Below are 26,289 nucleotides of genomic sequence, written 5' to 3'. Positions count from 1 at the left end.
AAATTCCCAAAATCCTAGAGCTGGAAATCCCAAAATCTCAGAGGTGCAAATCCCAAAATCCTAGAGATGGAAAACCCCAAATGCCAAAATCCCAGAGATGGAAAACCCAAATCCCAGAGCTGGAAAATCCCAAAATCCCAGAGCTGCAAAACCCAAAACTCCCAAACCCCAGAGCTGAAAATTCCAAAATCTCAGACCTGCAAAACCTGAAATCCTAGAGATGGAAAACCCAAATCCCAGAGATGGAAAACCCAAATCCCAGAGCTGGAAATCCCAAAATCTCAGAGCTGCAAAATCCCAAATCCCAGAGGTGGAAATCCAAAAATCCCAAAGGTGCAAATCCCAAAACCTCAGAGCTGCAAATCCCAAAATCCTAGAGATGGAAAACCCAAATCCCAGAGCTGGAAAATCCCAAAATCCCAGAGCTGGAAATCCCAAAATCCCAGAGCTGGAAATCCCAAAACTCCCAAAACTACAAATCCCAAAATTTCAGAGCTGAAATTCCCAAAATCCCATATGTGGATAATCAGGATTCCCTCACACCAGCGTGGAATCCTTGCTGGTGCCTTTTGGGGCCGCCCCATTCCAAGGATTCCCCCGCTCCTGCAGCAGCCCCGGATCCTCCGCCAGCGTCCTGTGCGCGCGCGATATGTCGCGACATTGCCGCGGGAATTCCCGGCCGCGGGAGGATCTGCGCTCCGGGAAAAGCGGCAAGGAGAATTCCCGATGGATTTCAGGACGTGGCCGAGCAGGAGCCGCGATTTTGGTGTCGCTGTCGCCGACTTGGGCGGAGTCGTTCTCGTAGAGGGTTTGGGGCGGCTCGGAAGGGGAATTTTGGGAGATTTGGGATGCGCGGAGCAGCGCGTGGAGCAGGGAGATGAGCAGGAGCAGAATTCCAGAGGTCAGGATGCAGGCGCTGGCGATCCCCGCCTCCAGCTGGAACAGCAGCAGCATGAAAAGGGCCAGAGCTGCCAGGGGATGGATCGGGGAATTTATGGGATGGTTGGGGCTGGAAAAGGGATGGGGTTGGAGATTTGTGGAATTTTTGGGGCTGGAAAAGGGATGGATTCACAAATTCATGGAATTTGTGGGGCTGGAAAAGGGATGGGGTTGGAGATTCGTGGAATTTTTGGGGCTGGAAAAGGGATGGGGTTGGAGATTTGTGGAATTTTTGGGTTGGAAAAGGGATGGATTCGTAAATTTATGGAATGGTTGGGGCTGGAAAAGGGATGGGGCTGGAAAAGGGATGGGGTTGGAGATTTGTGGAATTTTTGGGGCTGGAAAAGGGATGGGGTTGGAGATTTGTGGAATTTTTGGGGCTGGAAAAGGGATGGGGTTGGAGATTTGTGGAATTTTTGGGGCTGGAAAAGGGATGGATTCGTAAATTTATGGAATTTTTGGGGCTGGAAAAGGGATGGATTCGTAAATTTATGGAATGGTTGGGGCTGGAAAAGGGATGGGGCTGGAAAAGGGATGGGGTTGGAGATTCGTGGAATTTTTGGGGCTGGAAAAGGGATGGGGTTGGAGATTTGTGGAATTTTTGGGGCTGGAAAAGGGATGGATTCATAAATTTATGGAATGGTTTGGTTTGGAAAAGGGATGGGGCTGGAAAAGGGATGGATTCAAAAATTCAAGGAGTGGTTGAAATTGGAAAAGGGATGGATTTATAAATTCATGGAATGGTTGGGGCTGGAAAAGGGATGGGGTTGGAGATTTATAGAATTTTTGGAGCTGGAAAAGGGATGGGGTTGGAGATTTGTAGAATTTTTGGGGCTGGAAAAGGGATGGGGTTGGAGATTCGTGGAATTTTTGGGGCTGGAAAAGGGATGGATTCGTAAATTTATGGAATGGTTGGGGCTGGAAAAGGGATGGATTCACAAATGCATGGAATGGTTTGGGTTGGAAAAGGGATGGATTGGAAAATTCTAGGAATGTTTGAAATTGGAAAAGGGATGGGTTCACAAATTAATGGAATTATTTAGGCTGGATGCACAAATTCATAGAATGGTTGAGATTGGAAAAGGGATGGATTTGTAAATTCATGGAATAGCTGAGGCTGGAAAAGGGGTGGATCTGTAAATTCCTGGAATGGTTGGGGATGGATTTGCAAATTGATGCAATGGTTGGGGCTGGAAAAGAGCTCAGGACCCGAGACTGGATTTGAAAATTCATGGAATACTTTGAACTGGAAAAGGGATGGGGTTGGAAAAGGGATGGGGTTGGAAATTTATGGAATTTTTGGGGCTGGAAAAGGGATGGATTCACAAATTAATGGAATTATTTGGGCTGGATGCACAAATTCATGGAATGCTTTGGGGTAGAAAAGGGATGGATCTGTAAATTCATGGAATATTTGGGGCTAGAAAAGAGCTCAGGACCCGAGACTGAAAAGGGATGGATTCACAAATTCATGGAATGGTTTGGGCTGGAAAAGGGATGGGGCTGGAAAAGGGATGGGGTTGGAAATTTGTGGAATTTTTGGGGCTGGAAAAGGGATGGATTCACAAATTCATGGAATGGTTTGGGCTGGAAAAGAGCTGAGGGACAGGCTCAGGACCCGAGACTAGAAACCAGCCTAGGGCTGGACTGGAATACTGGGAATAGTGGGAATACTGGGAATAGTGGGAATAGTGGGAATACTGGGAATAGTGGGAATGCTGGAGGGACACTTGCCTGTGAGGTAGAGACAGACCCCGCAGCAGAAGAGGCCGAGGGCGGCGTGCCGGACACTCCGACTGTCCAGCAGGAACCAGTCTGCCCTGGGGAAGGGGGGAGCAGGAAAATCAGGGATTCAGGGATTCAGGGGATTCAGGGAACTCAGGAATTCAGGGGATTCAGGGATTTAGGGAATTCAGGGATTCAGGGAACTCAGGAATTCAGGGGATTCAGGAATTCAGGGGATTCAGGAATTCAGGAGATTCAGGGAACTCAGGGATTCAGGGATTCAGGGATTTAGGGAATTCAGGGGATTTAGGGATTCAGGGAATCAGGGGATTCAGGGGATTCAGGAATTCAGGGGATTCAGGAATTCAGGGGATTCAGGGAACTCAGGGATTCAGGGGATTTAGGGATTCAGGGGATTTAGAGAATTCAGGAATTCAGGGGATTCAGGGAACTCAGGGATTCAGGGAATTAGGAGATTCAGGGATTTAGGGGATTCAGGGAATTCAGAGGATTCAGGGATTCAGGGATTCAGGGGATTCAGGGATTTAGGGGATTCAGGGAATTAGGAGATTCAGGAATTTAGAGGATTCAGGGAACTCAGGGGGTTCAGGGATTCAGGAATTTAGGAATTCAGGGAATTCAGGGGATTCAGGGAATTCAGGGGATTCAGGGATTCAGGGGTTTCAGGGGATTTAGAGAATTCAGGAATTCAGGGGATTCAGGGAACTCAGAGATTCAGGGAATCAGTGGATTCAGGAATTTAGGGATTCAGGGGACTCAGGAATTCAGGGGATTCAGGAATTCAGGGGATTCAGGGAACTCAGGGGGTTCAGGGAATTCAGGGGATTCAGGGAATTCTGAGTCTCTGGAAAGGTCCTGGCAGGGGAAACAGCGCTGGGCAGGATCCAGGTCCTGCTCCGAGCCCAGGGAAAAAATCTGGACCTGAGGAACTCAAAACATCCAAATCCAGGAAAAAAAAAAAAAAAAAAAAAAAAAAAAAAAAAAAAAAAAAAAAAAAAAAAAAAGTGGAGTTGAGGAGCTTAAAACTGATCCTAGTCCTGATCTGAGCCCAGGAAAAAAAAAATCTGGATCTGAGGAACTGAAAACATCCAAACCCTGAAAGAAGTTCTGGAGTTGAGGAACTCCAGACTAGTCCTGGTCCTGCTCCAAACCCAAGAAAAATAATTCGGAGTGACAGCATCAATTCAGGGTGACATCGGCAATTCGGGTGACACCACCAGTTTGAGGTGACAGCGACAATTTGGGGTGACAGTGGAAATTTGGGGTGGCATCGGCAATTCGGGGTGACAGCGACAATTCGGGGTGACAGCGCTAATTTTGGGCGACATCGGCAATTTGGGGTGACTGTTAATTTTGGGTGACAGCGGCAATTCGGGGTGACAGCGTTACTTTGGGGTGACAGCGGCAATTCGGGGTGACACTGCCAGTTTGGGGTTACAACGTCAATTTGGGGTGATATTGGAAATTTGGGGTGACTGCGGCAATTCGGGTGACATCAGCAGTTTGGGATGTCAGTGGTAATTTGGGGTGACAGCGGAAATTCGGGGTGACAGCGCTAATTTTGGGCGACATCGGCAATTTGGGGTGACTGCGTTACTTTGGGGTGACAGCGTTAATTGGGGTGACAGCGTTAATTTTGGGTGACAGCGACAACTCGGGGTGACAGCGCTAATTTTGGGTGACATCGGCAATTTGAGGTGACTGTTAATTTGGGGTGACAGCGACAATTCGGGGTGACAGCGGCAATTCGGGGTGACTGTTAATTTGGGGTGACAGCGACAATTCGGGGTGACAGCGCTAATTTTGGGTGACATCGGCAATTTGGGGTGACTGTTAATTTGGGGTGACTGTTAATTTGGGGTGACAGCGGCAATTCGGGGTGACATCAACAATTTGGGGTGACACCAACAATTCGGGGTGACACCGCCAACGTGCCAAAAGTCCCCGCGATGTGAGCGCCACCCTTGATGCCACCACGGCACGGGGACATCGCTGCCACCTCCTGGCCGTGCCCCAAAATCACCAAAATCCCGATTTTCCTCCCAAATCTGAGCTCCCAACAGCAGCCGGGGAAACTGAGGCACGGATGAAAGGAATTCCCAAATCCTCCCACAGGAATCCGCCTGAAATTCAAATTATTTGGGAAAAGCCTCCCCGCTCTTTGCTCCGGGAGTTTTGGGGAGCAAAGAACTTTAATTAAAAATAATAATAATAATAATTTGGGGAATTATTTTCCTTCCCTGTCCCCACCTGTGACCTCACAATTCCCAAATTTCAACTTCCCAGCATTTACAGGACCATTTACAGTCCAAAATCCAAGCCGGGAGCGCAGGAAAATTCCCAACTCAGGGTGGAGGGAATTATTTGTTGTTTTTTTTTCCAGCAGAAAATCGGCTCCCACTAAAAGCCCGAGTTTGTTGTGGGAATTTTGATGTTTTTAGGGAAATATTTTTTGCTCTCCTCCGTTAATGAAGCGTTGGAAGAGGCTGAGGAGGCGCTGCTGGAATTTCTCCAGCCCGGTGCAGAGCTGGGACTGATTGGATTCTCTAATTAGAGACAAAAAGTAGCTGTTGGAACATCGTCATTCCCATTAAATGAGTTTTGACTGAAATCACAGAGGTCCCAAAATTTCCTGAGTCACCCTGAGTGTCCCCCACGATGTCACCAAAATCCTTGAAAATCGGATTATTCCCGAGTTGGTTTTTTTTAAGTTTTAACTCAGGATCTTGGCCAGAAGCCCCCAGATACACGAAAATAAAAAAGGGAATTTATTCAGGAACAACTCTACGAGTGTAAAAGTGCTGGTAATGATTAAATCAACACGTGGCCGTGCTTAATGACCCAGCCCTGGGGTCGTTTTGGTGACCACCCCAGCACGGACAAAATTTTGGGGCGATCCCTGGGGGTTGGGGTGACCTCAGGAACTCCTAAAAACACGCGGGGAATTTTAAATCATGGAAATCAAACTCGCTGGTCCCAGTTTAAAGTCTCCAAAACTCCAATTAAAGGGCCTGGTGTTCACGGGAAGGGACCGAGGAGGGGAATTTTTGGGGTTTTGCACCGGTTGATCCCCACAATCCCCTTTTGGAGGGGTCCCAGCGGATCCTCGGGTGGATTTTGGGGGTGCGGGGGGGGTTGGCAGCTCCCCCGTGCCCGGGGACCGTGTGGTGACAATCCCGGGGTGGCGCTGCCACCTGCAGCCTCACTGCCCATCCCTCGGTGTCCTCCAGACCCTCCCAGACCCCCCCAGACCCCCCCAGACCCCTCCAGATCCCTGTGCACCCCCAGACCCCTCCCAGACCCCTCCCAGACCCCCCCAGACCCCTCCAGATCCCATTACACCCCCAGACCCCCCCCAGACCCCCCCAGACCCCCCCCAGATCCCTGTGCACCCCCAGCCCCATCCGAGACCCCCCAGACCCCTCCAGATCCCATTACACCCCCAGACCCCCCCCAGACCCCCCCAGACCCCTCCAGATCCCATTACACCCCCAGACCCCTCCCAGACCCCCTCAGACCCCTCCAGATCCCTGTGCACCCCCAGACCCCTCCCAGACCCCCCCAGACCCCCTCCAGATCCCTGTGCACCCCCAGACCCCTCCGAGACCCCCCATCCTCCCGAGTTTCGGTTTCTCCGGATCCCTCGGAGCATCCCCGCCTCTCCCGAGCGCTCCCGGCCCCTCCATCCCGCTCCCCCCGGAGTCCCCCCGGTGTCCCCGCAGCTCCCGGCCCCTCCATCCTTGTCCCCCCGGTGTCCCCTCTGCCCCCGGCCCCTCCATCCCCGGTGTCCCCCCGGTGTCGCCCCGGTGTCCCCGCGGCTCCCGGCCCCTCCATCCTTGTCCCCCCGGTGTCCCCGCTGCCCCCGGCCCTTCCATCCCGTTCCCCCGGTGTCCCCCCGGTGTCCCCGCTGCCCCCGGCCCTTCCATCCCGTTCCCCCGGTGTCCCCCCGGTGTCCCCGCTGCCCCCGGCCCCTCCATCCCGCTCCCCCCGGTGTCCCCGCGGAGTCCCCCCGGTGTCTCCGCGGCTCCCGGTCCCTCCATCCCCGGTGTCCCCCCGGTGTCGCCCCGGTGTCCCCCCGACTCCCGGCCCCTCCATCCCCGCTCCCCCCGGTGTCCCCCCGGTGTCCCCCCGGTGTCCCCGCGGCTCCCGGCCCCTCCATCCCCGGTGTCCCCCCGGTGTCCCCCCGGTGTCCCCCCGGTGTCCCCGCGGCTCCCGGCCCCTCTATCCCCGGTGTCCCCCCGGTGTCCCCCCGGTGTCCCCGCGGCTCCCGGCCCCTCCATCCCGCTCCCCCCGGTGTCCCCCCGGTGTCCCCCCGGTGTCCCCGCGGCTCTCACCGCTCCGTCCCGGGCTGTCCCCGGCACAGCTCGGTGCTGAAGTAGCCGTGGAGGAGGCAGAGCAAGAAGCAGCTCACGTTGAGCACCAGGCAGAGCGCGGCCAGCACGGCCGATACCGGCACCAGAGCGGCGGCCACCGGCTCCGGGAGAGCCCCGCGAGCGGCACCGGCACCGGGAGCGGCACCGGGAGCGGCCCGGCCCGACGGCAGCTGGAAGATGAGGCTGGAGGAGAGCAGGGCCATGGCAGCGGACAAGGTCCCGAAGAGCAGCAGCACCGTCAGGGCTCGCTGAGGGTACGGGGAGGGCATGGCGGGGCCGGCACCGGGAACCGGCACCGGGAATCGGGACAACCGGGGGAACCGGGGGGTGCCGAAGGTGCGTGCGCTCCCCCGACTCCTCGGTGCCGCCGCTGCGGGAGCTCGGACTTGGAAACGGGAAGGGGGAATGGAAACCGGGAATGGAAACCGGGAATGGGGAATGGGAACCGGGAACCGGGACTGGGATCCGGGAACAGGGAATGGAAACCGGGAGCGGGGAATGGAAACCGGGAACGGGGAATGGGATTCGGGAACGGGGAATGGGAACCGGGAGCGGGGAATAGGAACCGGGAATGAGGAATGGGAACCGGGAACGGGAACCGGGATCCGGGAACGGGAGCGCGTCCGTTCCGCCGTGTCCGCCGGGGCGGGCCCGTCCTGCCCCCGTGCCCGCCCCCGGTGAGGCCCCGGGAGCCTCCTGGAGGTGGAGGGAGCAGGAGCGGGGGTGGGGACTGAGGACGGACGGACAGACGGACAGACGGACACCGAGCCGCCTCCCCCATTCCCAGCCCCGCCTTTCCCGGTGCTGGGAAAACCCCGGTACCGACCGGACCGAGGCCGGTGGGAAGAGGCGATTCCCTGACCCGCATCCCCCCGGGAGAGGCAGATTTGGCCTCCACCTGCGCCGGGATTTTCCCCTCCAGCCCCTCAGGGAGTTCCCGAAATGTTCCCAGTCCCGCAAGGCTGAGAAAAGACCCTCGAGGCGGCCCCTGGGACCCCCACGAGTTTCCCATGTCTTATAAATATCCTGGGAAGCGGAATCGCCTTTTCCTTTGGGATCTGCCCCGCCAGCGCCTTCTCCTGGGAATCGCGGAGGTTTCCAGCACGAACTTAGGAAAATTCGCCCAAAATTCACCTGGCACCTTGGGAAAGAAGCTGCCGAAGCAGCTCCTGGCACAGGAATTTCCCTGGAGACGGGGCAAGGGGACACCAAGGGGCACGAGGGGACACGAGGGGACACAAGGGGACATTGGGGTCCCGGTGCCACGCAGCCTCCTCCATCCCAGTGCCAGCAGCTGTGCCCAGGCCGGGCTGTGGGATCCGGACCGGGGTGACCTTTCCGTCTGCAGGAGGAGCAGTTCTGCCCCTTTCTGTCCCTTTCTGTCCCTTTCTGTCCCTTTCCTCCCGTCCCGCGTGGGTGGTTCCCGTGGCACCGCGCGGGACACGGGGCTATTTTGAAACCCCGCCGTGTTGGCCTTGGCAGCAGCAGGAATTTGGCTCCAGGCTCGTTTCCAGCATTTTTGGAAGGAGGAGGGGGTGGCAGTGCCTGGGACTTGGCCCAAAGTCCCCAAACCTGGTGACGACATCTCTGTCCCTTTCCCGTGTCCTGGACAGTGACAGAGCTCAGCCATCGGTGACATTTGGGGTGCAGCTCCCATCCCAGGGCATCCAGCACCTCAGGCTCCCCCAAATCCCGGGATTTTGGGGCAGGAAGAGCCTCAAGAGGGAGCTCAAAGCTTTGAACTGGGAAGAAGCAGCCGAGCGCAGCCCAGCCTGGGCACCCCTTGACCCAGGGGGTCCCTGAGCCCAAAAATGGCTTTTTTGGCAGCGCTGGGAGCGACCCTGACCTCGAGTCCGAGGTGAAGGAAGGACAGGACAGGGCACCCCCAAAAAGCCACCCCGAGTGTCCCCAAACTTGTCCCTGGATGTGTCACCTCAGACTCTGCCGAAGCTCTGGCGCTTCTGTTCTCCCCCCGTTCGTCCCCCCTGTTCAGGATCAATTAAGATTACTAGCGGGGCTAATTAACAGTCTGCTAATTGCACTCAATAAATCACAAGCTTTAAAAGCAGCTCTGGGGAAGATGTCGCCTCCTGAACAACAGGCTTGAGAGCCTCATCCAGAAATTCCCAATTTCTCCAGATTTTCCTCGTGATCTTCCTGGGATTGGACCCCCGGGGTATCCAGGGTGCAAAAATGTCTCTGCTGTGAGGCTGGGTGGGACCTGAGTTCCCTGAATTCCCTAAATTCCCTGAATTCCCTGTTATTCCCCTTTTCCCACCTGCAGCCCTGGAGCTCCTCTTACGGAACTTTGGAATTCCATCGGTTCCCCCTGGCTGCTGGAAACACCCCAGGACAGGACACGCTGATTTTGGGGTCACAGCATCCCCCGAGCTCAGGTTCTGCTCCCTCTAGAGAACTCAGCCCGCGCATTCCCGCCGGGAATTCCGATTTCCAGTTCCTTTATTCACTGCCCTCAGCCCCAGGCTGTCCCTGGATTTGTCGCCAGCGGCATCTGTCACCTTTTTGTCATACAAAGTCACTTCGCAACCACAGGATCGGCAGTCCCATTCTCTTCTCCCTTCTCCTCGCCCTCGAGGTCCTGTCACCTTCTCGGGGCTGGCACTGGGGACAGGGAATGGCATTTGGGATGTCCCAGGTGCTGCCAGGTGACACGGAGATGTCGGGGTTCGCTCGGTGTCCCTGCTGCTTCCTCTCAGCCTCCGTGTGGCATTGTCACCCTTGGGGACACGGGGACAGGCTGGGACAGGAGGAGGGAGACGAGAGTCCTCCCCCAGGGCAGTGACTGCATTTATAAAAATATAAAATTAATTTAAAATAAAGGGGTGCCTTGGGTGTCCCAGTTTGGAGCTGAAGGGTTTTGTTGAGCTCTCGGTGACATTGGGGACCACGGGAGTGACACCCCCAAATCCTGTGGCTGAAGGGGCTGGTGGGGCTTGAAACTGAGCCCCAAAATCTCCATCTCAGCCCGGTCTGAACCCCAACATCCCCCAGGACCCTCCAAACTTCACCCTGTCCCAGGACTCCCAATTCCCACAAATTCACCTTGTCCTCCCCTCCAAATTCCCCATCCCAACCCCCCAATTTCCTCATCCTCACCCCAGTTCCAGCCCCCCCAAATTCCCACAAACTCCTCTGTGTCCTCCCCTCCAAGTTCCCCATCCCAGACCCCCAATCTCCCCATCCTCACCCCAATTCCTGCCCCCCCAAATTCCCACAAACTCATCCCCTCCAAATCCCTCACCTCAATTCCCCTGGGCCCCCCAGCCTCACCCCTATCCCAGCCCCCCAAATTCCTACAAACTCCTCTGTGTCCTCCCCTCCAAGTCCTTCATCCCAGCCCCTCAATCTCCCCATCCTCACCCCAATTCCTGTCCCCCAAATTCCCACAAACTCATCCACGCCCTTCCCTGCCAAACCCAATCCTCGCCCAAACCCCTCCAGCGCTGCCCCCATCCCGATTTCCCCAAATCTCCCCGAAATCCCCCAAATCCCGCAACGCTCCCCATCCCCGCAGCGCCCCGAAACCGTCATGGCCCCGCCCCTTTCCCTGCGCCCCGCCCCTCACCCTGCCAAGGGCGTGGCTATTCAAATAATTACCGACATTCAGCCAATGGCAGCACAGCCCGACTGCTGTATGCAAATCTTCGGGCGGGGTGGGCGGGGTTATGCAAATATCATCGGTCAGGCGGCGGCAGCGCGCGCTGCGGGGACACGAACGGGACCGACACCGACACCGGGACAAGCACCGGGACCAGCACCGGGATCAGCACCGGGATCAGCACCGGGATCAACCCGGGATCAACCCGGGATCACCCCGGGATCACCCCGGGGTCTCCCCGGCTCCGCTGCAGCCGAGGAGGAGGAGGAGGAGGAGGAGGAAGCGCCGCTGTCCAGGTGCGTGTCCCACCGCGGCTCCCGGGACTCGGCCGCTCTCCGGTGTCACCGGCACCGGCCACAGGCGACAATGACAGACGGCGGCAGCGCTGTCCGCCCCGTTCTGCTCCATCCGCCGCTCCGTCGGGGCTCCGGGGCAGGGGGAGCGGGGCCGGCCCGGGGAGGGGCCGGTGCGGCCGGGCCGGCGCCCGGCGGGCTGCTCTGGGCACGGCCGAGCCCCGGCCCCCGCCCCGCCGGCTCGGGATGGCGGGCTATAAAAAGCCTGTGGTTTGCGCCGAGCTCGGGCCGGTTATTTTTACTCGTGTCTGTGCAGGGAGGAACGCCCGGGTTTAACCCAAAAGTGCAGCCTGGGTGGCAGCCGCCCTGTCCCGGCCCCGCCGCCACCCCCCGGGGCCACCGCGGCCTTTGGGGGCTGGGGCTGAGCTCAGGGCGAGCGGGGAAACTGAGGCACGAGCTGTTGGACGGACGTGGTGCTGGTGATGGCATTGTCACCTCGCTGGGGTGGTGGCACAGCGGCCTGGCTGCTCCTGGCACGTGCTGGTGACAGGACAAGGCCACCGCTCCTGCTAGGGGCATCTCCAGGGTGGTGGCACCTCTATGTGACATCTCCAGGCTGTCCCTGGGTCCCTCTGCCACCCGTGGAGGGTGAGGTGGATCCTCTGCCAGATCCTCCTGCCCAGCACAGCGTGTCCCTGTCCCTGTCCCTGTCCCCATCCCTGCCCCTGTCCCCATCCCTATCCCTGTCCCCATCCCTGTCCCTGTCCCTGTCCCTATCCCTGTCCCCATCCCTGCCCCTGTCCCCATCCCTGTCCCTGTCCCTGCCCCCATCCCTGTCCCCATCCCTGTCCCCATCCCTGCCCCCATCCCTGTCCCCATCCCTGTCCCCATCCCTGCCCTGTCCCCATCCCTGTCCCTGTCCCCATCCCTGTCCCTGTCCCTGTCCCTGTCCCTGTCCCTGTCCCTGATGTCCCTGTCCCTGATGTCCCCTGTCCCTGTCCCTGTCCCTGTCCCTGTCCCTGTCCCTGTCCCTGTCTCTGTCCCTGTCTCTGTCCCCATCCTCAGCGTTTCCACTCTTTTAATGGGAGAAACTTTCCCAGCGCTGTCGTCTCTGGGAAATGAATTCCCGTGGAAGTTCGGGGTGGGACCAGGGGCTGTGGCCCCAGGGGACCCCCACGGGCATCCCTGGGGACATGGGTTGGGAAAGGAGCGTGGGTGACCCGTCCGGACATCCCGCTGCTGGCCCCGCTCCATGTCCCCGCTGCCAGCGTGACGTGTGGGGAGACCTGGGCTCGGGAAGGAGGGAGGTGGGCGCAGATTCCAGCTCTGCTTTAGGATGTCAAACCTTCCCCGTCACCTCCAAGCTCAGAACACCCACTATATCCCCAAAAAAAGGTGGATTTGGGAAACTTTTGGGGAATTTTGACACAAGAGGACAGAGTTCCTGCTGGGTCATCCCGGCAGTGAGAGGGCTGGAAAGGCTGGCACGCTGCTGGAGCAGAACCCAGAAGGATTTGGGGAGAAATTAAGTGACTTTAAACCCCTTGAATTTCCCTCCTCTTCCCAAAAAACCCAGCAGGATTATCAGGAGCAAACCAGCTCTGTGAGCCTGGGGCCGGGCTGAGTTCAACCCTGAGCGCCCCCAGCACCAACTGAGCATCACTTTCCAAATTAATTCCCGGCTGTGGAATTCCCAAATTAATTCCCAACCGTGGCCTGGAGCAGCCCAATCCCACAGGAATCTCAATTTCCTTCCCTTGGATGTGGCATCCACCGATCTCGGGGGGGTTCCTGTGTCCATTCATCCTCTGGAGCCGCCTGATTTTTTTTTTTTGAGGGGGGGCAGGGGGGACCCTTTCAATCCTCCCTCCTTCCACACACTCATTTTGGAACCGAAAAGCCTCCGCCCATCAGCACCGGGCCGGGACTTTCGCTCTGTGTCACCCGCGGGGTGACAGCGACAGCGAGGTGACAGCGGGGCTGGAGTCTGGCAGTGTCCGCCCGAGCCCGGCCATAAAACCTGAGAGATTTTGGGATGCTGGGTGACGTTTTGGAGGTCGTGGTGATCCCAAAAAAATCCCTCCGAGCCCCATCCCCACCTTTCCCCTACTTCCCAGCTCCTCTCCAGTCCCCACCCAGCGCTGCCAGCCCCGCGCTGGTTTGTACTGGTCTCTTGTTTAAACAACCTATAAAAAGCAGAAAGGCCCGGCAGAAACTCCGAGCTCAACTTTGACTTTTCCCCGCGCAGGGCTCGGGATGCTGCTCGCACCAGCTCAGCCGTTCCCAGGGGATCTCCGGGATCCAAAAACCTCAGAGCCAGAGCTGGATTTGTCCCTCTGATCCCAGCGTTCCTTAAATGCCCGTCTTAAATCCCCGTTTTAAATCCCCGTTTTAAATTCCCGTTTTAAATTCCCCGTTTTAAATCCCCATTTTAAATCCCCGTTTTAAATTCCCCGTTTTAAATTCCCGTTTTAAATTCGATCCCCGCATCACCCTCGCCCTCCTCGCTGCTCCTGGCTCAGATTTTCCCCCTCCCTCGCCGGAAAACATGGGATGGAAACTCTTTCTCCTCGCTTTAATCCTTGTTTTCCTCCACCAAAACGCATTTTGGGGGCTGCCAAGTGCCACTAGCGGGTATTTGATAATTATTCCCCCCCCCCCCCAGCTCCCAAATTAGCAGCAAAACCCCCATAATTTGGTTAAAAAACCCTTTTCCTCCACTTTTCGTGCCCTATGGGAGTATAAATCCCTGGGGAGCCCCGAGACCCCGATTTGGGGGTATTTTAGGGGATCCTAGAGCAGCTTTTCCCTTCATATCCCCCTGCTGGGATTTTTAGGGTAAATCTGACAGGTTTGAGATTTCTGGGATGATCCGGGGGGTGTTGAAGGCAGCGGGAATCCCACGGAAAAACACGCAGCTCTCCTGGGATTCGCTTGGTCTCAGCTCATTAATTAAGAGCTGAAATTAGGAATTCACACCCCTGGCGCCATGCAAATACCCCCTAAATGCCCCGAGTGTTGCACGAGGCCTCGGGCGCTTCTGCCGGTGCCAAAAATCCCGACCTAGAGGGTCCCTGGATCCCCTGGAGTGATGGGGATGCCCCTTCCAGGACCTTCTGAGAATTACTCTGTGGGGGCTGGAACCTTCCAGGGCCTTCTCAGATCATCCTGTGGGGGCTGGAACCTTCCAGGGCCTTCTCAGATTCACCCTGGGGGTGTTAGCAGCTTCCAGGACCCTCTCAGATCCACCCTGGGGGTGTTAGCAGCTTCCAGGACCCCCATGTAATCTCTCTGTGGGTGGTGGAACCTTCCAGGACCTGCTGGGCATCACCCCATGGGGCACTGAGGGACCACAGCAGCCAAAGATCAGTGGGGATTGTCCCCAAGCAAATCCTTGGAACTATTTCATGTCCTGTGGATACATCCATCTATAGATCCATGGATCATCTATAGATCCATCATCCCTCCATCCATCCATGGATCCACCCATGGATCCCCCCATCATCTATCCATCCATCCCTCCATCCATCCATCCATCCATCCATCCATCCATCCATCCATCCCTCCATCCATTCATCCCTCCATCCATCATCCATCCATCCATCCATCCATCCCTCCATCCATTCATCCCTCCATCCATCATCCATCCATGGATCCACCCATGGATCCATCTATTGATCCATCATCCATCATCCATCCATGGATCTACCCATGGATCCCTCTGTCATCCATCCATCCATCCATCCATCCATCCATCCATCCATCCATCCATCCATCCATCATCCCTCCATCCATCCATGGATCCATCTATTGATCCATCATCCATCATCCATCCATCCATCCATGGATCCATCCGTCCATCCACCATCCATCATCCATCCATGGATCTACCCATGGATCCCTCCATCGTCCATCATCCATCCATCCATCCATGGATCCATGGATCCATCCATCCATCCATCCATCATCCATCATCCATCCATGGATCCACCCATGGATCCATCCATCATTCATCCATCATCCATCCATCCATCCATCCATCCATCCATCCATCCATCCATCCATCCATCATCCATCCATCATCATCCATCATCCATCCATCATCCATCCATCATCCATCATCCATCATCCATCATCCATCCATCCATCATCCATCCATCATCCATCCATCATCCATCCATCCATCCATCCATCCATCCATCCATCCATCCATCCATCCATCCATCATCCATCCATCATCATCCATCATCCATCCATCCATCCATCATCCATCCATCATCCATCCATCCATCCATCCATCCATCCATCATCCATCCATCATCCATCCATCCATCCATCCATCATCCATCCCTCCATCCATCCATCATCCATCATCCATCCATCATCCATCCATCATCCATCATCCATCCATCCATCATCCATCCATCATCCATGGATCCACCATCCATCCATCCATCATCCATCATCCATCATCCATCGTCCATCATCCATCCATCCATCCATGGATCCATGGATCCATCCATCCATCCATCCATCCATCGTCCATCATCCATCCATCCATCATCCATGGATCCATCCATCCATGGATCCATCCATCCATCATCCATCCATCATCCATCCATCCATCCATCCATCCATCCATCCATCCATCCATCCATCCATCCATCCATCCATCCATCATCCATCCATCATCCATCCATCATCCATCCATCCATGGATCCACCATCCATCATCCATCCCCAAATTTCAACATTTTGATGTTTTGTCCCTCGGGATGTCCTCAGGTGTCTGAGCTCTAAAACTCCCCAGGGATTGTTGACAATAAGAAAACCTCATTTTTTTTCCCCAGGGAATTTTTGTCCCTTTCTGTCTGGGCACCCTCTGAATTTTGGGGGGGGCCACAGGGGGGGGTCCTGCGTGGGTTTGGGGACACAGGGTGGCAGCCAGACCGTGGGAACTGCAGAGTAATTTCCTTCCATAAATTAAAATTAGTTTTGATCAGCTAAAAATAGCAGCTGAGCACGATGGTGAAATGGCAACGTGCTGGAGAGGGGGAAGGGGGACACGGGGGGGACATCAGGGGACAAAAGGATCCCCAACTGCCCCCCTGGCACCAGCCTGGCATCGGGGGGGGGGCAGTTTGGGGGGGTCCCAAAATTCTCCCCCAGCCCCTCTCCTCCCTCCTGGATGTGATTTGGGGACAGCAGTGACAAAGCCAGGCCGGGTCTGTCCCCAAATTTGGGGACATCTTGGTGCCGCTCACTCTTCTGCCCCATTTGGGGATTTTGGGGTGGTTTTTATGGGGGTCCCAGAGGAGCTGGAATTTGGGGAGGGGTCAGCAGGGGGGTGTCCCGGCTGGGAGGGGGTGGGGTCACTGTCCCCCTGTCCCTGCTCTGCCACAGGAGTGGGTGGGTGGTTCCACTTTGCAGCCACTTCCTGGCCTGATGAGCGTCGCAGGTCAAATTTAGTCTGCTGGAACTTAAAAAAAAAATTAAAAAAAAAAAAAAATCCCCAAATTTGAACCTAAAACCAACCCTTCTGTTGGAGGGACCCTCCCCTCTGCCAGCCCTGCCCCCTTTTAAACGCCCTCGGAGCAGCTTCGGGAGCAGCCTCGGGTTTGGGGTGAAAACCCTGATCCCAAAATCCCCCTGAAAGATTTGGGATCACCCAAAAGTTCGCTGAAGGATTTGGGATCACTCAAAATCCCCCTGAAGGATTTGGGATCACCCAAAAGTTCGCTGAAGGATTTGGGATCACTCAAAATCCCCCTGAAGGATTTGGGATCACCCAAAAGTTCGCTGAAGGATTTGGGATCACTCAAAACCTCCTGAAGGGTTTGGGAACACTCAAAACCCCCCTGAAGGATTTGGGATCACCCAAAACCCCTTGAAGGATTTGGGATCACTCAAAACCCCGCTGAAGGATTTGGGATCACCCAAAACCCCTTGAAGGATTTGGGATCACTCAAAACCCCGCTGAAGGATTTGGGATCACTCAAACCCTCCCTGAAGGATTTGGGATCACTCAAAACCCCGCTGAAGGATTTGGGATCACTCAAACCCTCCCTGAAGGATTTGGGATCACCCAAAACCCCTTTGAAGGACTTGGGATCACTCAAAACCCCCTGAAGGATTTGGGATCACCCAAAACCCCCTGAAGTATTTTGGGATCACGGCAGTGCCACTTTCCAGCCGACACCCAAAGGTGCTCAGGGTGCTCAGGGTGATGGATTGGGGTGCCCGACCAAGACCAAAGCGATTTTTTCCCCTCTAACCCTACAAAATTCCCCATTTCCCCCCATTTTCCGCTCGGCCGCCATCTTCGCGGAAGAAGAAACGACCCAACTTCCCCCGAAATTTGATTTTTTTTCAGCAGCCCAATTTATTTTTGGCATTGCTGGGATTGGGACCAGTGGGGTCAGGGGATTCTCCTTCTCTTCCAGCCCCAAAATCGGCGGAGGAGCCGAAAATGGGCCGCAAAAAAATCCAGATCAGCCGGATTTTGGATCAGCGGAACCGGCAGGTGAGGGACGAGGTGGGGACAAAAAAATCACCCTGCGGCCAGCAGCGCTCAGGGGCATTTTTGGGGAGTCAGGGGTGTTTTTGGGGTGTCTTGGGGTGTTTTTGGGTATTTTCGGGGTGGTTTGGGGCTATATTAGGGGTGTTTTTGAGGTGTTTTGGGGTATTTTTTGGGTGTTTTTGGGGTGTTTTTGGGTGTTTTGGGGTGTTTTTAGTGTGTTTTTGGGGTGGAGTGTTTTGGGGGTTTTGGGGATGTTTTCAGGGTGGTTTTGGAGTGTTTTGGGGTATTTTTGTAGTGTTTTGGGGTATTTGGGGTGTTTTGGGTGTTTTGGGGGTGTTTTTGGGGTGTTTTTGGGGTGTTTTTGGGTTGTTTCGGGGGTGCTTTTAGTGTGTGTTCGGGGTGTTTTTGGGGTGGAGTGTTTTGGGGACTTTCGGGGTGTTTTGACTGTTTTTGGGGTGTTCTTGGTGTGTTTCTGGGGTATTTGGGGGTTTTCGGGGTGTTTTGGGGTGTTTTCAGAGTGTTTTGGTGTGTTTTCGGGGTGTCCTTGTGTTTCCGGGGTGTTTCCAGGTTGTTTTTGGTGCATTTTGGGGTATTTTCAAGGTGTTTTCGGGGTATTTTTGGGGTGTTCTTGGGGGTGTTTTCTGGATGTTTTTGGGCTGTTTTGGGGGTGTTTTTGAGGCGTTTTTTGTGTGTTTTTTGAGTGTTTTGGGTGTTTTCGGGGTGTTATATTTTCGGAGTTGTTTTGGGGTGTTTTGGTGTGTTTTCGAGGTGTCCTTGTGTTTCCGGAGTGTTTCCAGGTTGTTTTTGGTGCATTTTGGGGTATTTTCGAGGTGTTTTCGGGGTATTTTTGGGGTGTTCTTGGGGGTGTTTTCTGGATGTTTTTGGGCTGTTTTGGGGGTGTTTTTGAGGCGTTTTTTGTGTGTTTTTTGAGTGTTTTGGGTGTTTTCGGGGTGTTATGTTTTCGGAGTTGTTTTGGGGTGTTTTTGAGGTGTTTTGGTGTGTTTTCGGGGTATTCTTGTGTTTCTGGAGTGTTTCCAGGTTGGTTTTTGTGTGTTTTGGGGTACTTTCGAGGTGTTTTCGGGGTATTTTTGGGGTGTTCTTGGGGGTGTTTTCTGGATGGTTTTGGGCTGTTTTGGGGGTGTTTTTGAGGCGTTTTTTGTGTGTTTTTTGAGTGTTTTGGGTGTTTTCGGGGTGTTATGTTTTCGGAGTTGTTTTGGAGCGTTTTGGCGGTTTTCGGGGTATCCTTGTGTTTCCGGAGTGTTTCCAGGTGTGTTTTTTGCGCATTTTGGGGCATTTCGAGGTGTTTCCGCGGCATTTTCACTCCCTCCCTCCCCTCAGGTAACCTTCACCAAGCGGAAATTCGGGCTGATGAAGAAGGCGTACGAGCTGAGCGTGCTGTGCGACTGCGAGATCGCGCTGATCATCTTCAACAGCACCAACCGGCTGTTCCAGTACGCCAGCACCGACATGGACAAGGTGCTGCTCAAGTACACCGAGTACAGCGAGCCCCACGAGAGCCGCACCAACTCCGACATCCTGGAGGTAGCGCCCGGGGGAGGCGCCCGGCGCCCCGCGGCGGCCGCAGGGACTGGCTCATTGTCACCTCCCCGCAGACGCTGAAACGCAAAGGGTTGGGGCTGGAGAGCCACGAGCTGGAGCTGGAGGAGGGGCCGGAGCCGCCCGGGGACAAGGGGAGAAGGAGCGGGGAGGGAGTGGATCTGTCGCTGGCGAGGCCGAGGTTTTATGTGAGTGGGGTGAGGGTCCCCGAGGGTCACAATTGCAGCCTTGTGCTTGTCCTGGAGGGTCCCCAAAGGGCCCCATCACAGCCTTGTCCTGGAGGGTCCTGGAGGGTCCCCATCCTATCCTTGTCCTTGTGCTGGAGGGTCCCCGAGGGTCCCCATTGCAGCCTTGTGCTTGTCCTGGAGGGTCCCCAAAGGTCCCCATCACAGCCTTGTTCTGGAGGGTCCCCGAGGGTCCCCATCCTATCCTTGTCCTTGTTCTGGAGGGTCCCCGAGGGTCCCCATCCTATCCTTGTCCTTGTTCTGAAGGGTCCCCGAGGGTCCCCATTGCAGCCTTGTCCTTGTCCTGGAGGGTCCCTGAGGCCTGAGGGTCCCCATCCTATCCCTGTCCCTGTCCTGGAGGGTCCCCGAGGGTCCCCGAGGGTCCCCATTGCAGCCTTGTGCTTGTCCTGGAGGGTCCCCAAAGGTCCCCATCACAGCCTTGTTCTGGAGGGTCCCCGAGGGTCCCCGAGGGTCCCCATTGCAGCCTTGTCCTTGTCCTGGAGGGTCCCTGAGGCCTGAGGGTCCCCATCCTATCCCTGTCCTTGTCCTGGAGGGTCCCCATCTCGTCCTTGTGCTGCAGATTCCTGTGGGTCCCCACGCCCTCCATGACCTCTGGTTTGTCCTGGAGGGTCCCCGAGGGTCCCCATCCTATCCCTGTCCTTGTCCTGCAGAGTCCTGAGGGTCTCTGTCCTCTGCCTGTCCTTGGGTTCTGGTTGGTTTTTCTGAGTCCTGAGGGTCCCCAAGTGTCCCCATGCCATCCCTCTCCTTGATTTCTGGCTTGTTCTGATGAGTCCCCAGGGTCCCCAAGGGTCCCTGTCCTTGACCCCTGTGTGTCCCCAAAGGTCCCGAGGATCCCAAAGTCCCTGTCCCTTATCCCTGTGTCTCTGTCCTTGATCCTTGTGTGTCCCTAAAGGTCCCCAGGGTCCCGAGGTCCCTGTCCTTGACCCCTGTGTGTCCCCAAGGTCCCGAGGTCCCTGTCCCCTGTCCCTGAGCCCTGTGTGTCCCCAGGGTCCTGAGGTCCCTGTCCCTGACCCCTGTGTCCCCCCAGAGCCCGGTGCCCCTGCCCGAGGCCGCCTATGGCAGCTCCCCCCCGGCCCCCGACGCCTCCCTGGGCGGCGCCAGCAGCTCCCCGCAGCCCCAGGGCCGCTCTCCCGCCTTCAGACCCGCGGCTCCAAAGCCACCAGGGCGGTCCCCAGGGCCACTGCCCCCAGGTAGGCTCGGGGACACTGCAGGGGGTGGGGACAAGGGAAAGGGACCCGGCCATGGGTGTTCTGTCACCACCCTGGGCACCCTGTCTCTGCCAGGATACCCTGTCCCCTCATGGCCACCCTTCCTTGGCCACCCTGTCCTGCCCATGGCCACCCTGTCCCCTCATGGCCACCCTTCCAAGGCCACCCTGTCCTGCCCATGGCCACCCTGTCCCTTCATGGCCACCCTTCCATGGCCACTCTGTCCTGTTCATGGCCATCTTGTCCTGTTCATGGCCACCCTGTCCCCTCCATGGCCACCCTTCCATGGCCACCCTGTCTTGCCCATGGCCACCCTGTCCCCTCCATGCCCACCCTGTCCCTTCCAAGGCCACCCTGTCCCCTCCATGGCCACCCTTCCATGGCCACCCTGTCCCCTCCATGCCCACCCTGTCCCTTCCAAGGCCACCCTGTCCCCTCCATGCCCACCCTGTCCCCTCCATGCCCACCCTTCCGTGGCCACCCCCTCCCCACCACGAGCCCCCGGCCCCCGTGGCCCCGCGGGGATTTTCCCAGCCCGGCCCCGCATGCAAAGCTCCTCTCCCGGGGATTTACCGGGAGCGGGGCCGGGGCGGCTGCGTGGGCAGGAGCGGAGCCGCAGCTGCGGCAGCACCGGCCCCGATCTCCCATCTCCCTCCAGCTGCTTCCTGCGCCCTGCCAGCACCCGGTCCCCAGCTGTCCCCGAGCCCGCGGGGACGGGGTGACGGGAAAGCAGCTGGAAAGACCAAAAAACTGCGGGGTTTGATCAGAGAAAACCCCCCAAAAAACCGCGGGGTTTGATCAGTGAACACCCCCAAAAAACGCGGGGTTTGATCAGTGAACACCCCCAAAAAACCGCGGGGTTTGATCAGCGAACACCCCAAAAAACGCGGGGTTTGATCAGTGAAAACCCCCCAAAAACGCGGGGTTTGATCAGCGAACACCCCAAAAAACGCGGGGTTTGATCGGTAGAAACCTCAAAAATTGAGAGGTTTGATCAGTAGAAACCGCAAAAAAAAAAAAAAAAAAAAAAAAGCGTGGTTTGATCAGTGAATACCCCAAAAAACGCGGGGATTAATCAGTAAAAAACCCCCAAAAACGAGGGGTTTGATCAGTGAACACCCCAAAACCGCGGGGATTAATCAGTAAAAACCCCCCGAAAATGCGGAGTTTGATCAGCGAAAACCCCGAAAAACGCGGGGTTTGATCAGTGGAAACCCCCAAAAAAACGCGGGGCGGGATGGGGACAGCGCGGTGGCCTCAGGACATTCCCACGGCACATCCCAGCCCCCATCAGGGTCCGGCCAGGGGGGTTTGCAGCCCCTGTCGCCTGTTGGTGGCCCCAGAGCCACATGCAGCCGCTGTCACCTGCTGTCACAGCCCGTGGCCACAGCCCAGGTGGCCCACGGAGGAAGTGGCTTTGGCACCGTGCAGGCACACACGGCTGCTCACGGCTCCGGGGCCACGGGGATCCCCCGCGGATCATCCGTGCGTCCTGCTGTCCGTCTGTCCCCCAGGTCTCAGCTACCCCCTGTTCCCTGCCGCCAGCCTGAGCCGCGCCCTGGCCACCAAAACGCCACCACCGCTGTTCCTGGGGGCCGAGGGACGGCGTGGCGAGTCCCAGGGCGGCGTGGCGAGTGGCCGGAGCGGCGGCAGCGCGGCGGTGAGTCTGCTGTCCCCAAAGCCACGCGGGTGTCCCCTCCCCAAATCCCGCCCCTCCCCTCCGCCCCCTCCTCCGGGGCTGTGCAGGGAGGGGTGTGGAGGGGTCCCCCGGGGGGTTTGGGGCGCAAAACTAATTTGGGGTATAAAATCTATTTGGGGGTTTGGGGCACAAAATCTATTTGGGGTCCCTCCTCGGGTTTTGGGGCGCAAAACCTATTTGGGGTCCTCCCTCGGCTTTTGGGGCTCTAAACCAATTTGGAGTTCCCCCGAGGGTTTTGGGGTACAAAACCTATTTGGGGGATTGGGGTACAAAACCTATTAGGGGTCCCCCCTCGGGTGTTGGGGCTCTAAACAAATTTGGGGTCGCCTCGAGGGTTTTGGGGCACAAAACCTATTTGGGGTCCTTCCTGGGGTTTTGGGGCACAAAACCCGTTGGGAGTCCTCCCTGGAGATTTTGGGGCACAAAATTTATTCGGGGTTCCCCCGGAGGTTTTGGGGCACAAAACCAATTTGGGGCACAAAATTTATTCGGGGTTCCCCCGGAGGTTTTGGGGCACAAAACCGATTTGGGGTCCCTCTGGGGGTTTTGGGGCGCAAAACCAATTTGGGCTACAAAACCGATTTGGGGTTCCCCCGGGGGTTTTGGGGCACAAAACCGATTTAGGGCACAAAACCGATTTGGGGCACAAAATTTATTTGGGGTTCTCCCTGAAGTTTTGGGGCACAAAATCTATTCGGGGTCCTCCCAGGGGTTTTGGGGCACAAAACCGATTTGGGGTGCCCCCATTCCCGCAGCGGCCGCTGTACCCCGCGCTGCAGACCCTGAGCCCCGTGCTCAGCCCGGGCAGCTCCGGCCTCCCGAGCCACGGCCTCGCCGGTTTCCCCTTCCTCAGCCCGGCCCCAGCGGGTGAGTCCCGGTCCCTCCGCCAGGCGACAGCGCTGTCCCCTCTCTTTGTCACTGTCCCCGCTCACTGTCGTGTCCTCCCGCCCCGCAGATTTTGGGGCTGGCGAGGTCCCGCCGCCCCCCGGCTTCCTGCAGCCGCCGGCGTGGGGGAACCCCCGGGACATGGCAGCGCTGGGGTGAGGACGGGGGGGACAGGGGGGGACAGGGGCAGGGGACAGGGGCAGGGGACAGGGGCAGGGGACAGGGGTGGACAGGGGAGGAGACAGAGGGGACAGGAGGAGACAGGGCAGCGTTGGGGTGAGGACGGGGGGGGGCAGGGGAGGCGACAGGGACAGGGGACAGGGGGGACAGTGGTGGGGATAGGGACAGGGGACAGGGGGGACAGGGGTGGGGATAGGGACAGGGGACAGGGGGGACAGGACAGAGGGGACAGGGTAGGAGACAGGGGGGACAGGGGTGGGGACAGGAGAGGGATGACATAAATGACCCTTCAGGGACAGGAATGACCCTTCAGGCAGCGCTGGGGCGAGGACAGTGGGGACAGGGGTGGGGACAGAGGGGGACAGGGCAAGGGACAAGGCAGGACAGGAGGGAACAGAGCAGGGGTCACATGGCAGCGCTGGGATGAAGACAGAGGTGACCCTGAGGTGACGACAGGGTGGGACACGGTGGGGATGAACCCATTCTGCTGCACCCACGGGTGTCACCTCCCGGCCACCAGGGTGGTCTTGGGGGTCACCCCCGAAACACCCCCAGTTTATTCCCAGCCAGATTCCTCCATGGATCTTGTCCCCATGCGTCCCCCTCCAGTCACACTCCAGCGCCCAACAGAACCAGCCCAGGACAGGAATTTGGGGGTGTCAACCCGTGTAGGGGGTAAAAGGGGACACCCAGCAGGGGGTCCCTCATCCCCTCCCCTCTCGCCCCAGGGCCAGCAGCCGCATCGTCCCCGCGGAGGAGCCCCCCGCCGCCCCCGGCGCGTCCCCGCAGCACCAGGCCATCAGCATCAAGTCGGAGCGGGTGTCGCCGGGGCTGGGCTGTCCCCCGGGCCCCCCCCAGCCCTCCCTGGCCAGCCTGGCCACCCTCAGCGAAGCCTCCCGAGCCCCCGGTGACCTCCAGCCCCGCGATGAGTTCGCCAAGGGTTTCCCTCCGTACGCGCTGGGGCCGCCGCGGCCGCTGCCGGACGAGCAGAGGGTCGCTGTCCCCCTCAGGAGGGGACAGCCCGTGGACGTTTGGCAGAGATAGCGAGGCCGGAGGGGTGCGGGGAGGGGGGGGGACCCTGCTTGGGGGAGCAGCCCCCCCGCTTCTTCCCCATCCTCAGCCCCTCGGGGAGTGGCGACCGGCGGTGACACCGGGCACGCTGCAGGGTCACTGTCCCATTGTCACCTTGGGGGTGCAGCTCCGTGAGACCCCCCCCCCACCCTCCCTGGAACCCCCAAATGTCACCAAGTCCCCTCCTGCCACCAGCCTGCGAGGCAGAGCTGTCGCCGTGTCCCTGTCGGACGCTGTCCCTGCCCGTCCTTGCGCCTGTCCCCGCGCCACCAGCGTGTCCCCAAAGCCAGCGGGAGTGGCTGGGAAGCGCCACGCGGTGGCAGCAGGACTGAGCAGCGGCGGCGGCTCCGAGCCTGCGTCCCCCGGCCCAGGGGGACAGGGGACAGCGGAGGGGACAGGGGACAGCGGAGGGGACAGGGGACAGGCGGGGTGGGGGGCGCTGCACCCCCAGCCGGGGGCTTCTTTCTATTTATTATCTTCGCACCAATAAAGAGCTGCGGGTCTCGGGGTGTGTGCTGTGAGATTTTTGGGCTCAGTTTGGGCATGAACGTCCCCAAGGGGAGAGGTGGCACATGCCACATCCTCTCGGGCTCAGCGTCGCTGTCGTCCCCCCCCTCTCTCCGTGTCCCCCAGGCTCAGAGCCACCTCTCGGGGGTCACTGGCCAGCAGGGTGGGTGACAGCCGGGTCACCCCTGGTCTGGTCAGGTCCTTGAGGCTCAGCCGTGCTGCTCTCACCCCTCGGTGACCCAAAAAACCTCTCAGGGGCTCTCAGAGCAGGTGGGAGAAAGAAAAGCCCCTTAACATCAGAATTTGGGGGGCAAGGTGGGGTTTAAGGCCCGGCCCAGCTGAGCTGAGCCTGTTTTAGCTCAGGGCTGGGCTAGGGTTGGGGGTTCTGCCGTTTTTTGGGGTGGGGGAGCGTCCCCTGGGGTCTGTGTGAGCTGAGTACGGCCAGAGCCACAGCCACAGCCACGGCCACGCTACTGGGAGGTGACAGGGAGGGGACACCAGGCTCCTGCAGCGCCATCACCCCACACGGACGTTTTTGGGGGGTTTGGGTCCCCCCTAAGCACCGCTTGGGCACCCCCAGATGGGCTGGGGGTCCCCCACACCCTCCAGCTGAGCCCGGGGCCCTTCCCTCGTCTGGGGAGGGGGGATTAGAGCCCCGAGATTAAAACCTGGGCGGGAGATTAATCCTGGGGAAGAGTTTGCCCGGTTTAATAGAGCGCCACAAATACCAGGCGGGATTAGGGGCTGTGCCGAGCCGGGCTGGGCCCGGGGCCACCACCCCCCACCCCCCAAAGGGTGGCAGGTCCCCTCCAGGGCCACCTTGGGGCTCGTGGCTGGCAAGAAGCGACGAGGCAGCGGGTGCCAGAGTGGGGGCTGGGGTAAGAGACACTGATTGAATAGCAACGACTGCATGATTTATGGTTTGCATTATCGCACGGCTCATTTGAATATATGCTAATCAGGGCTTTTTTTTTTTTTTTTTTTTTTTTTTTTTCTCTTTCCCCCTCGTTTTGTTTGTAAGATTTAGATTTGCTATGGCAACCCGCTGGCATGGAAGGAGCGCCAGGAAATGTCAGGGCGAGGTGAGCCCCGGGGAGGGGCTGGGGGGCTGCTGGGGTGGGGTGGCGGTGGTGGCAGAAGGACCGGGGGGGGGGATTGGGGGTGACATGGGCTCGTCGCATCCCAGCACCGGGACACGGGAAGGGAGCGGAGCGCCGGGAGCTGCTGGAGCTGCACACCCCAGCCCTGCCTGCGGGTCCGGTACCGCCCATTGCGACACGTCCCAAACTGGGCTCGGGAGGTGCCCTGGGGTGTCCCCAGCCCCGTTTTGGTCTTTTCTGAGAGGTTTTCGTGTCCCTCTGTCCCCAGGCTCGCTGCCCGCTGTCCCCACGGCGCTGCCCCAAATGTGGCACCCAAGGGACCCCCAGTTTCCTCGGGGTGACACTGGG

At 57.9% G+C, this 26,289-nt stretch overlaps 2 protein-coding genes and 1 long non-coding RNA gene across 3 annotated transcripts; 2 read left to right on the top strand and 1 right to left on the bottom strand.

Moving 5' to 3' along the window:
- Positions 1-537: 537 nt before the first annotated feature.
- On the bottom strand, positions 538-7,327 carry TMEM221 (transmembrane protein 221; the record flags this gene model as incomplete). The annotated part of the gene is made up of 3 exons (XM_079332897.1): positions 538-968; positions 2,674-2,759; positions 7,020-7,327. 3 exons carry the CDS (start codon positions 7,325-7,327, stop codon positions 538-540), a joined length of 825 nt encoding a protein of 274 aa, XP_079189023.1.
- LOC306816455 lies at positions 1,505-2,156 on the top strand. The gene is made up of 2 exons (XR_013777673.1): positions 1,505-1,586; positions 1,825-2,156. It is a non-coding gene; the product is annotated as an uncharacterized lncRNA (long non-coding RNA).
- A 3,467-nt stretch (positions 7,328-10,794) lies between the features above and the next one.
- On the top strand, positions 10,795-24,719 carry MEF2B (myocyte enhancer factor 2B). The gene is made up of 9 exons (XM_079332898.1): positions 10,795-10,973; positions 17,413-17,492; positions 18,828-19,031; positions 19,103-19,234; positions 20,319-20,481; positions 22,014-22,159; positions 22,954-23,065; positions 23,154-23,238; positions 23,992-24,719. Exons 2-9 carry the CDS (start codon positions 17,439-17,441, stop codon positions 24,305-24,307), a joined length of 1,212 nt encoding a protein of 403 aa, XP_079189024.1. The 5' UTR covers positions 10,795-10,973; positions 17,413-17,438; the 3' UTR covers positions 24,308-24,719.
- Positions 24,720-26,289: the final 1,570 nt, after the last annotated feature.

Source organism: Erithacus rubecula (assembly GCF_903797595.1).
Source record: "Erithacus rubecula genome assembly, contig: scaffold_604_arrow_ctg1, whole genome shotgun sequence".
In the NCBI taxonomy this organism is placed as follows: domain Eukaryota; kingdom Metazoa; phylum Chordata; class Aves; order Passeriformes; family Muscicapidae; genus Erithacus; species Erithacus rubecula.
The sequence above is the reverse complement of the archived record's forward strand: the minus strand, read 5'-3'. Positions and strand labels throughout refer to the sequence as shown.